We start from the raw sequence: 12,472 nt of genomic DNA on the forward strand, positions 1-12,472 counted from the left end.
TCGCAACTCGATGCAATGTGCCTCAAGTTGCTACCAGCTTAACTACTCTGCCTAACCTAAAGATTAGACCCACAACGGTCACCTTTTTGCCATCCTGTCACATAGACCTCACCTGACATACAAGTCAAGACTCAACCAATATCCAAGCTCACATATGGCTTCTCCTCATAATGGAGGCCTTAAAACTTTGAGCACCATGGATCATTGGTGGCACCTTATGAGGGTGGGGCGTTGAGCAAATCTAACAACCACCCACACAGCACCCACATAGAGAGGAGTGACAACCTAGAGAGTTGAGGAGATTAGAGTAGCACGCCACCCACAAATAGAGGGGTACCAGACACATACTACATTAGAGAGCGATGGAGATCCGCAAGGGACATGAGCAATAGCTGACAAAGTTGAGGACCCAACCCAAATGCTACCCTCATACTATTTCATTCGAGATGTATAACATACTCTACCCACCAATCCTGACTAGGTGGAACTAGATATACAAGTATCATTATTTTTTATGTCCAATGACAATCGACATTGTACATGATTGGACTCATAGCTCGAATTTGTCCTTGGAAGACACACACACACACACTCTCTCTCTCTCTCTCTCTCTCTCTCTCTCTCTCTCTCTCTCTCTCTCTCTCTCTCTCTCTCTCTCTCTCTCTCTCTCTAGATCCATATATATGTATGTATGTATGTATGTATGTATGTATATATATATATATATATACATATATATATATGTGTGTGTGTATATGTGTGTGTGTGTGTGTGTGTGTGTGTGTGTGTGTGTGTGTGTGTGTGCATACATACATACATACATACATGCTTACACACACACACACACACACACATATACATATACATATACATATACATATACATATACATATACATATACATATATATATATATATATATATATATATATATATATATACATATACATATATACATATACATACATATACATATATATATATATATGTATACATATACATATATACATATACATACATATACATATATATACATATATACATATACATATATATATATATATGTATATGTATATGTATATGTGTGTGTGTGTGTGTGTGTGTGTGTGTGTGTGTGTGTGTGTGTGTGTGTCCTAAATTTTTCTAGTCTCCCTCCTTCCCTAGCTCTTGCTCCTCCCCTCCTTTACATTTTGGTAGTCTCTCCACTCTTCCCTAGATTTTTCTAGCCTCCCTCCGCTCTCTTGCTCTCCATTTTTTCTTTCATATGTTTATGCCCGTATAGGCATGTGTGCATGTGTACATGAGAGTATGTATTTGCACATGTGCATATGTATGTCTAAGCGTGTATATGTTGTGTGTGTGTTTTCATAATATATGTACATTTATGGGTGTTTTTAGAATATGCACACATTACATGCATATTCAACCATTAAAATATCATTTCATCATGAAATTTCATCTTTGTTTATAGTACACATGCATTTGTAGATGTTTAATGTGCGCATGCTTTAAAAAATCCACAAATGCGCGTATGTTGAGCACATGTTACCAATGTACTTGGTCATTCTAATCTCTCTCTTCATGGTGATATGACCATTGGAGGACCTAGAGGGGTAAAAAAGCTAGTTCACTTTTGTAGGATAAGGGCTACAATGTGCATTGTGCTTTCAAAAGACTAGTATCATGGAATAGATTGCTAACACATGCTAAACAAAACAATATATAAGTTGATTATGTATCTTCATAGCTTTGCAATAGAATCATCTTCAATGGCTAAGCTAGTTCATTGTCACAAGCATCGAGATTTGATATAAATTAACAAGTTGATTGTAAGAGAATTTCTAAGTATTGACTGTAGCTTAAGGTACTAGGACATGCTACTTTTTTTTTCTCAACCTTGTGACTTTCTCTTCGTTAAATGTAGACTAAATGTTCATTCCAATTGTAGAAGCTCTTTGGCACAAACATAAGCACTACAATTTCAACATCCAATTGTGAGAGGTTGATAAGTTTAATATCCATGCCTTGAAAATGAACTCTAAAAGAAAAGCAAGAAAAACCAAGCAACCAAAGACTAATTGTATGTTTTCTAGGATATGTACTAAGGAATCACATTCCAGACATGGTAAATCAAAAAACCCCAATCCCAACAAGAATCAACCAAACCCTCACAGTTCAATGATGATAGGCTAGGAAAAGAGTTGAAGGAGAGAATCATGCAAATATGGGATGAGATAGAAGAAGATGATAGGAAATAAGAAAAAAAGATTTGTTAGATGGAAAGATAAGATCAAGGAAAAGATGAGACAAGAAAATAGATGAAAAGAGAGAGAACAAGTAAAGTTAGCTAAGAAGAAGCTAAAAGAAGAGAAGCTAGACCATGATAGCAGAAAACAAATAGAAGAAAACAAGAAGAAGAAAGTTAGGAAAAAGATTGAGCAAGAAGAAAAAGACGAAGAAAGCAAGTTGAAGAAACAAATATGGAGAGCTAGGAAGCCAAAGGAAAAAGATAGGCTAGAGCAAGAAGAGCAAGAAAAGATAGAAGACAAGAAGGAAGAAGAAGAGCAAAAGATAGAGAAGAATGAGAATGAGAATGAGACAAAGAAAAAAGTGAAACCAAATGCTAAGAAATGGAGACAGGCCACTAGAGCCAAGATGAGAGATGAGAATGAAGATGCCTCCAAAACCCCCCAAACTCAAACTCTGGCTAAGGACGAAGCAACCCTAGCTTTTGATCCAAGGCTACATCCCATCCCAACCAAATAGGATCAATGTCGAAACCAAGTGCACTTCAACAATGGAGTCATTGGCTACGCCTTTAGCCCAAAGAGGCAAACCCTTCTGAGCTTGGACAAAATGAGTCAGAGGACAAAGCCTCGAAGAAGAGAGAGAGAGCATTAGGGAGTGCTCACATGATAGTCCAATCAAGAAAACTTGTGCCATGGAAGGAAACCTTGCTAGTTGAGCCTTGGAAAACTCTCCAACTCACTCTTAAGATGAATGTCTTGGACTAGAACCCGGTGGGACCATACTCAATACTAACCAAGATTGAGATCTCAACAATCACACCGCAAGCAGTACAAGGAGTTGTCATCCCAATCCTATGGATCGATGACACCCCAAGCACCACACATATGGGCGTCACCCCAAGAACTTCAAGGATACCTCCACTTCTGCAAACCACAATATTATCTAAGTGTGACAACTTAGTCCATTCCCTGCCAAGGATCTCAACTCCAAATGAGGCTAAGAAGAGCCAAAGGGGTGCCATGTACCAAGACCACACTTTCCGTGCAAGAAGGCAAGCTAAATCAACCAACTTATCTAAGTACAAAGCAAAAAAGATCCGACAAAGAGGCCAGAGAAAACAGCCCAAGTGCTTGACTCGGTGATGCAGGCAAAGCGTCTTCGCAAACGAGCCAAGACACCCAAGTCCCCAAGACCCAAGGCGACGGCACAAAGAAAGGGAGGATCGGCGCAAGGAGCAACGCAATGGACTATCTCTCTTAAGGCATGGCACAACATGGCAACAACCGCACCACCACACCTTGACCCCAACAGCGCGACAACTTAGAATCGCACCTACAAAGCTTGGCATGCAAAGCCATAAGTGTGAAGTCAACCTCAAGTTAGGACTATGAAGCTTCCATTTCTCAAATGTAATTGAGCTGAGGGTGGACTGGAATAAAAAAACAATAAAAAAACTAAGTCTAAATGGGTAGTCCCTGGCCAGCTTGATAGGATAAGTTGTATTAAGTCCTCCAATTCGTAGTGCGACTGACATTGACCAACTTGATATTAAAGGATACGTTAAGAACCTGCTAATGAGTCAATCCTAGACCGGCAAACACTGACCACCTTGATAACATAAGTTGTGTTAAGACCAAACAAGGGTGAGTGTAAGGGTATGGGCTTTGTAGCTATACCATGACGTAGAAGCCAAAAACACCTATATAGGAAGTAGTAGTGACTCTGAGCTCGGCTTGGTTTTCACTCGACATGTGATTCCCTATACTCATTGGTGAACCCTCACATGTGCGGCGTAACGAGGGTGTAGTCCTGAGATGTGCATCAATGTTGTATCTTTCGATATTATGAATACAAAGATTCCTTATTGATATATCTTGTGTACCATTCCACTGTGCCTTTTTATGCCTCATGATAGGTTATTACTTGAAGTCCCGTGAAGGTCCGTAACGGGAAGGGGGAGGTTTCACGTGACCAAAAGTTGTAACCAAATGTGCTTGGCACTTACTGGAAAACCTGAAAATTGCTCTGATATAGGAGATTCTCACAAAAGTATTTTCACATACCTGCACTAAATTTGTTTTCAGATACCTGCTCTCAAAAGGCTGCTGTAGTACATGAAGTTGGCTCCTCAGCTTTGCAAAGGCCTCTTCTAAGCTTTAGGAAAGTCACAATTTAGGTATTTGCACTTCTAAAAATAGTACACACACACACACACATATAATGAACCTTTCAAAAGAGTTTGCTATCACCAACATGGGAATCAATTAAATAAATCAGCATAAAATGAATTGCTGCAGCTGAATTGAACACTCATGCAGAATCACAGTGCACATACCATATAACACCACTGTTTTCAATAGCCATGATATCGATTTCTTCTACAATCTCTCAAAGTATGTTTTGAATAAAAGGGGGAACGAAAAGGAAAAGAGAAGTGGGAAGGGGAAAAACGCCCCAAAGGGTGGGGGGAGGGGGAGGGGGCCGGGGGCCGGGGGGGTTTGGGGGGTTTGGTGAGAGAGAGAGAGAGAGAGATTTCTCCCTATAAATGCCATTCATCACTGGACTGCCCAAGCAAGGCAGCTGTACATTCTGACCAAAGAAATTCTGCACATATTGTAATCGCTGCACCCAAGAGGTTTAACATCAGGGGAATCAGGGAATGAACTTGAGGTCTTTTTTGCGAGTTCTTAAGTTCAGGCCTCAGTATGCTTTCCATTAGCTGGAGGAGTTCCTGCAAGCCAAGTTCTTAAGTTCAGGCCTCAGTATGCTTCCCATTAGCTGGAGGAGTTCCTGCAAGCCAGCCCCATACGCCACCAGAGCCCTGCCTTTGTGCTGCACTTGCTGCTGCCTGATCAGATGCAGCCTTTTGCCGTCGAAGCAAGTCCAACTCCTTCTGCAGTTGCTCCATAGAATGCAGCTTCTGTCTGAGTTCTGCCAAATCCACCTGGATAACCAACCATAGGAAAAACTTACCCACAATATTGGGTACCAAAAACATGATCTTTAAAGGTTGAACATATACAAGACATCTTTAGGGCTTGAATTACATTGTTGTCCTGTCTTAGTCCTGCTGAGAGAGGTCAACATAAGACCAACTATACGTGCCTGAGAGAGAGAGAGAGAGAGAGAGAGAGAGAGAGCAATGCCCTCTTGTTTACCAGTAAGAGATAAGCACGTGCACTCATCAAAGCAAAAACCAAATACATGAAGAAAAATGAAGCCTGCGACTTGGTCACCAGGTCAATCAAAGTTTATTCGCACATAGAGGCATGAAGGAATTGAATTCCCACTACAATCATTCGACATTCACACGTTCATTCTTATGTCCTGTGGTGAAGTAGACTTATTTTCTTGGCACTATGTTTCTACGAGTGCATTTGCTGGTGGTGCAACCTGCAATCTACATGTTTTCAACATAGGGTAATATATTAAGACATACATCAGCACAGATCCCTTTTTATATTCTGTAACATAGCCATCTTACCAAGCTTGGTGGCATCCCATGCACAATAAGGCTGTATCGATTGGGAGCTAGCACCCAGCCCTCATAATCTTAATTAACCTGAGGAATCCTTCACTGACTCTGATAATTATGTTATTGGCTGCTGAAGAAGACACATTCCTGGTGAAGTGCTCCTAGAAAGTGAGAGCCCCAGACCCGACAACTACCAAAAACTTCACAGAAATTTGTCCTGCACAATTTATTTCCTTATGAAGCATAGAACTGATCTCCTGCATCCTGTTGGAATGTGCAGGACTATGCATCCATCCAGTACAAACTTCAAACATCAGGATTCAGCATCAACAGTTCCCACAGAGACATGGCTGCTTTCAAAATTTATTGCATGCTTGAAAAGTTCTAGCAGCAATACTACCAAGAGGTCCAACAGGGAATACACATGTTTATCCAGTTTGACAGAATAGAGCCAGTTCGATGAAAGGCAATCCCTTAACTAGCAAGATAAGCTGCAAGGTCTAAAAGTGAATGCAAAATCGGACCAGTAGATCCCACAGATGTACAATAAAATCAACTCTTACAGTTTCGGGCCTTGGCCATAGAGGCACAATCAAACAACAAAATTGGTCTATTCACAAGAAATCCAACAGAAATTCATGTTAAAAGCTGGTTGTAAGAGGGTCTAGGCCTGATGATGCTGCTCCACTTTGCATACACGAATTCTGTTCTTGGAGCATCAATGCCCTCGAAGGTATTAATGTGCATTGCTCACACCGAAAAGAACCACCATCGACAATGACATGCACATAATACAACACACCCCCAAAAAAATTTGTATGCAGTATTACACTATCAGATTTTCTTTTGAGATTGCCAGTCCCTCTCATGAGCTCGAAGTTCTATGAAGGTAAAGAGAACAATACCTCCAACCGGAAGCATCTAGATTGTTCATCCGCAAGCTGTCCACGCACAGACTGCAATTCCTGCAAGTTTGCACACATATCAGAGGCTGGACAATCGTGTTGTAGCAGATCATAGACACAGCAGCACCACAGCTAAAAAGCATTATATAGAAGCAGGCGATTGCAGGACCCCAGAAACTACTCTTAAGGCCTGATCTTGCTGCTTGATTGTTTTCCAGAGAAACAATTAACAGAGAAAAGTAAACAATGCAGCTCAGACCTTCGACAGTTCTGAATTTGTGGATTGGGATGTAGCACACTCATGTTTGAGCCTAGTATTCTCAGCTTGCAGAGTAGAGACAGCAGTCTCCAGATCCACAATGACTTTTGAAGTCTTTGCCAAATGTTCCCTCATTTCTTCATGAGTATCATTCTGATAGGCACAAAAAAACCATTGAAGTCATCCAGAATGCTTAAAATCCATCAGAAAAGTACCATGCCCATTAGGGATTTGGGTAGACTGCAAGTTAATTCTTATCTAAACATAATAGCAGAAATCATGAATGCATGAGAAGTGGTACCATGCTTTCTGCCTTGGGAATATCCATAACAATCTCTTTTACTCGGTTTTCTTGTGAGGAATCCAGCAAGTCCAGACCATTACTACCATTAGCTGACGGCACTTGGGGAGCAGCATAGGCAGCTTTGACAGCAGCAGATGCAGCTGCAGCCGCTGGTGATTCCAGTAACCTGGGCTGTGATTTTGCTTTCTGATTTGTCTTCATGATATGAACCTGATAACTCATAAGAACAAATGAAGTGTGAAATTGGATCCAATTTGGTAACATTTCAAATGACTCAAAATCAGCAAGCTTTGTGCATACTTCATTACTATACCGCCCATTGTAACCACCAAAAGCAATCAGTGCATCTTCACCATTGCCTGTAGCTGAAACCACACTAAGTCCCTGATACATCCATAAAAAACTCAGAAATTCTTTCACACAGTATCTTAAGCTGCCAACTTTCATCAGATTTCCAATAACCAGAAAAAACAGACAAGCTATTCAGATATTGTGTTAGCATACAACTACAGACATTGTGTGCATCAAGCACACAAAAATGATACAACATGACTGCAGATATACAGGCATCTCTATCCATACACAGACACCTAATAACAATCAGAACTACTTCTGCCCACATATATGCAATGCATACTTCATTCTATGTAGGTAAATTGTGTTCATAAATGTACAAATATGTGTGCATGTGTCTACACAAGTGTTGTCGAGATTGCAAAATAAACCCTCAAAATGGAAGAGGTATATGAAGAACATGTACCTCACTCGCAATTGATGTTTTGCCTTCCACAGAAGTAGCTACAGACCATACTAATGTTGACATGTTTAATACCATGGTTTCTGAAATGCCTGTCACAACTCAAAAGACTTAATAACATGGCCTCCAAAATCTCTTTTTTTTTCATGAAGAAGTTTGAATCAATCTATAGAAAAATTTGCATCAGGCCTTCTGGGCACCTCCAAAAAATCTCTCTCTCTCTCTCTCTCTCTCTCTCTCTCTCTCTCTCTCTCTCTCTCTCTCTCTATATATATATATATATATCTCTCTCTCTCTCTCTCTCTCTCTCTCTCTCTCTCTCTCTCTCTCTCTCTATATATATATATATATATATATATATATATATATATATATATATATATATATATATATATATATATATATATATATATATATATATATATATGTGTGTGTGTGTGTGTGTGTGTGTGTGTGTGTGTGTGTGTGTGTGTGTGTGTAACAGAACAAAATGGAGACCAAGTAAGACAACCTGGAAAAAGCCCTCAAGTAGCCTTGAAGAGCAACAATCGAGAGGAAGGAGAAATACAAGAAGGCACAATCAACACCATCAAGGAGGAAATCTCCAAAACGGTCACTAAAGACATTGGTGTAAAGCTTGAAACCACAAAGCAAGGGTTGGTGGAAGTGGTGAAGAAAAATATCAAAAAGACCATGGAAAAAGACGGCCTTTAGAAGGAATGACACAATGTCGCTGCCACTCTCCAGAAAGAAAGGATGAGACAAGCAAGACACCTAGATGTGCAAGTCAATGGCATATAATGCAAACAGAGGACTCTTAACCCAAAGAGGATAGTAAGGCCCTATGTATGAAGCTAGAATACAAGGAAGACAATCCCCTTCCTTTTGCCAAAGCTTGGAAGGTAGAAGGTGGCATTCAGTGCTGGTATGCACAAACAAACACGTTGTTGTTAGCATGGGCAATTCCTGGACTGGGATTGCGGATGGGCGGACGGACGGGCAGACGGGTAGACAGGCAGGCCATTCCAATGCAGGCAGCAGCGCCCTTCATGAGCAAGAGGTTGGCAGCAGGCTGGGTCCCTCCAGGCATATGCAGGCAGGGCACAGCAATCAGGCAGGTCTGCCCAACAGACCTGCCACATGGCAGGTGACAGGATCTATCCAGTCAGCCTGATATGAACAGGCTGACTGGTTTCTCTCTCTCCTCCCTGGCCTATTTGAGGCCTGTCGTCAGACTGCTCCCATCCATTATAGTGTCTGCAGGTTGAGGTCTTCCAGCTTTTGATATGCACACAGCCTTGTGCTCAAATTTTTCTGCTCTCTTTCTCAGCGTTTTACAATCTGTGTGTATGTGTGTGCGTACATGTACACATTCAGCATGTTTGTCAGTCCGAGCATACTGTTCCACACTATACCACTCTAACATGGTATTAGAGCAGGTTCAAGGCTGATCAAGCTTGGAGAAACTTGAAGAGAAGGAATCGGTGTTGAGAAATAGACAAATGATGTATGCTCCAGGAAGAGCTGTACTGAACCCCATATGCACAGTGAGGAGAGTGGAACAACCCAACTTCTATAAAGCATTGTACTTGACTATCACTTTAAAATGAATGAATACAATGTCATGATGCTTTGTACTTTCAGTAAAGTGTCTTGTCGTTGTTAGTCCTACACAAGATTGTGTTTATGAGTCCAAGCTTCCATCTTGGAACCTAATTCACTTGTGTAACAATTTGTCTCTACTTGTCCATGTCATCATGAGTTTGGTCTTCATCTCTCATCCGCCATAGCTTTTGTCATGCTCTAGATCCGCATCTTTTAACATAGTATCAGAGCGCAGCTGGGCATGGCATAGCTCCATTTTGCTCTCATCTAGCTCGGCTTGAGATCAGTCAGCCCAGGACCTCATCTCCCACTCCTCCACTTGACCTTGTGACAGCCATAGCCAGCAGTACCCTGCCTGCTTGAAGCTCTCATATCTCTCTCTACCGGCCAAATCTTACTGAGCTTCCTTCTGAAGAACTGATTGTCTGCTTCCAGAGCTTCTTCTTGGTACATCAATCATTGACATTGGGCAACTATAGCTCCAACATTACACAAACTACTGCTTGCTGTCCTAGCTGTGTGTGCAGACTGCTATACCTATTGACCTTGGAGGAAGTAGTGTGAGCTATAACTAAGGCACCTCAGCCCTTGCTCTCTTCAAGAGATTGTTCCTTGACTGAAGATACTTCTTCCCATCACATCTGAAGTCAACATTATGCTCTACAGGACCAAGCATTGCAAGAAAACGTGAAACAGGCGCAGAATTCGCAGGCAGAGAATCAACTTGACCCAGCGACCAGCACGATGCGCAATCCTCTAGATCTTTGTGGGGCATTTGAAGCCCCCAAGTGGACATTCTCAAGCTGAAAGGGCTTCCCAAAATTCTCCCTCTATCCATCACAATCAGTGAAACCCTAACTATCATCCCTGTGGGCAGCCATAGCCAAAGCTTCAAAGTTTGATATTTTTCACCGTTTCTTCTCACTGCAGTTATCAATAGTGATTTTAATCACTAAGCAACACTCTTTGAAGTTCATTACAATTCTGGAAGTGCCCGAGGACGCTCAGAAGTCATCCACAAAGTTCGTGAGAGAAAGCAGATCAAGTACCGACTAGTATCCATTGATACTCAACTAGTGTCAATTTGACACTAATCTTCTTGTGTCTCTTGACACATTAAAATACAACCTTTTTGCTGGTTAATTGAATCTTATCAACATGGCCGAGCTTGAGCAAATAGCTAAATTCAATGGTGAAGGTTTTCATACCTGGAAGAAGAAGACCATGTATCACCTTATGCAAAAGGACTTGTGGGACCTGTTTGAAGATGATGCAGATAGCAAAAAGGAAGATGATGAAGATATATTCGTTGAAGAAGACCAGCTCAAAACCAAAGAATGAAAGAACATGAATAACAAGGCACTAGGCATCATTGCCTGAGGACTAAGTGATGATGTGCTACATCATATCTCTAGCATTAGAGATGCTAGAACTGCTTGGGAGGAACTTGACAGGATGTTTGGTACCCAAATAAAGAATTCAAAGATAAAATTACTCATGCAGTTTTATAAACTAGATATCAAAGACAATGCTTCTATGACCACACACATTAACAAGTTCAAGACCCTAAAAACCCAGCTTGCAACTCTTAAGAAGAATATTGATGAAGATGAAGCAATAGCCGTACTGCTTGCAAGTGTAAATAAGGATCCATATGAAAACCTTGTATCCACCCTAAGTAATGTTCCTAGTCTCTCACTCAAAGACATTGAGCACTCACTGCTTGATGGAGAAAGTAAATTTAAAAGCAAAGATGTAAAAGAGACCAACTCAAGGGAAAATCTCCTATACACCAAAGCAGCTACTAGACCTAAAGCAAGAGGTCAAGGATTCAACACCGACAACAAAAGTCGAATGACTTGTCATTATTGTGGTAAGATTGGCCATATTGCCAGTGAATGTTTCCACAAGGGAACAGTACAACAGATGCAGAATGACCACCACCAAAACCAATTTATGAATGAAGAAGAAGAAGAAGATGCTTCCGCTACTATCAACAACTCTGACAAATTTTTCTAAAGAATTTGTTCCCATAGTGGATCTACTTATGTAACAAACCCTACCAAGATGTAAAGTTTTAAGCCTTAACTTGACTAGGCTGGCAAAGAGCTAGTCTCCTGGTCCATGTTTACATGCACGGGGGACAAAAGCAAGCAAGGGTAGGAACTCATTATTTGAGGAGGGGTGTTGAGAAATAGACAAATGATGTATGCTCCAGGAAGAGCTGTATTCAATCCCATATGCACAGTGAGGAGAGTGGAACAACCCAACTTCTATAAAGCATTGTACACTATCACTTTAAAATAAATGAATACAATGTCATGATGCTTTGTACTTTCGTTGTCCTGTCCTACACAAGATTGTGTTTATGAGTCCAAGCTTCTATCTTGGAACCTAATTCACTTGTGTAACAGTTTGTCTCTACTTGTCCATGTCATCATGAGTTCGGTCTTCATCTTTCATCCGCCATAGCTTTTGTCATGCTCTACATCCACATCTTTTAACAATCGGCACAACAAAAAGGCTGTGTTTTCAATATATGAGTGCAGGCGGAAGGACTGCACATCAAGTCAAGGCTCAAGGCTAAGGCAAGCCAAGGCATGCACGAAAAAAGGATTGTTTGCTGTTTGTTTATGCAGGAAGAGCTGTCAAAGCATGGAGAAGGCTGCATTTTGAGCCTTTTGGAGCAAATTTGAGTTTTTAATCATCTCCAATAGTTAGGTTTGCTCATGGACAAGCAAAAAAGTCCTAGCCACAGCTGTCTTATCAGAATAAGAGGGGGGCTTACCCAATTTGTGTGCTGCAATTCGAAGGCAATAGAGGATGTCTTCCGAAGCAAACATGGAAATTCACCCCATTATGGACCGCAAGGCCCTTGTCCTGCCAACTCTACCACAGGATCAAAAGCTTGATGGAAA

The 12,472-nt window shown here is 41.0% G+C and overlaps 1 protein-coding gene across 1 annotated transcript in view; it reads right to left on the reverse strand.

The window, feature by feature from the left end:
- Nucleotides 1-4,528: 4,528 nt before the first annotated feature.
- The window catches only part of LOC148008439 (acyl-CoA-binding domain-containing protein 6-like), a 48,201-nt gene continuing 40,257 nt past the window's right edge, over nucleotides 4,529-12,472 (reverse strand). Inside the window, exons 13-18 of the mRNA XM_087674211.1 lie at nucleotides 7,953-8,041; nucleotides 7,493-7,576; nucleotides 7,190-7,402; nucleotides 6,889-7,041; nucleotides 6,630-6,689; nucleotides 4,529-5,193 (exon numbers count right to left, since the gene is read on the reverse strand). Coding sequence (XP_087530337.1) covers nucleotides 5,002-5,193; nucleotides 6,630-6,689; nucleotides 6,889-7,041; nucleotides 7,190-7,402; nucleotides 7,493-7,576; nucleotides 7,953-8,041 — 791 coding nt within the window. The 3' untranslated portion in view covers nucleotides 4,529-5,001. The remainder of the gene's footprint in view (nucleotides 5,194-6,629; nucleotides 6,690-6,888; nucleotides 7,042-7,189; nucleotides 7,403-7,492; nucleotides 7,577-7,952; nucleotides 8,042-12,472) is intronic.

This window comes from Lygodium microphyllum, unplaced genomic scaffold (genome assembly GCF_053477565.2).
Source record: "Lygodium microphyllum isolate KBCC unplaced genomic scaffold, Lygodium_microphyllum_v1.1.10 scaffold_131, whole genome shotgun sequence".
Classification (NCBI taxonomy): domain Eukaryota; kingdom Viridiplantae; phylum Streptophyta; class Polypodiopsida; order Schizaeales; family Lygodiaceae; genus Lygodium; species Lygodium microphyllum.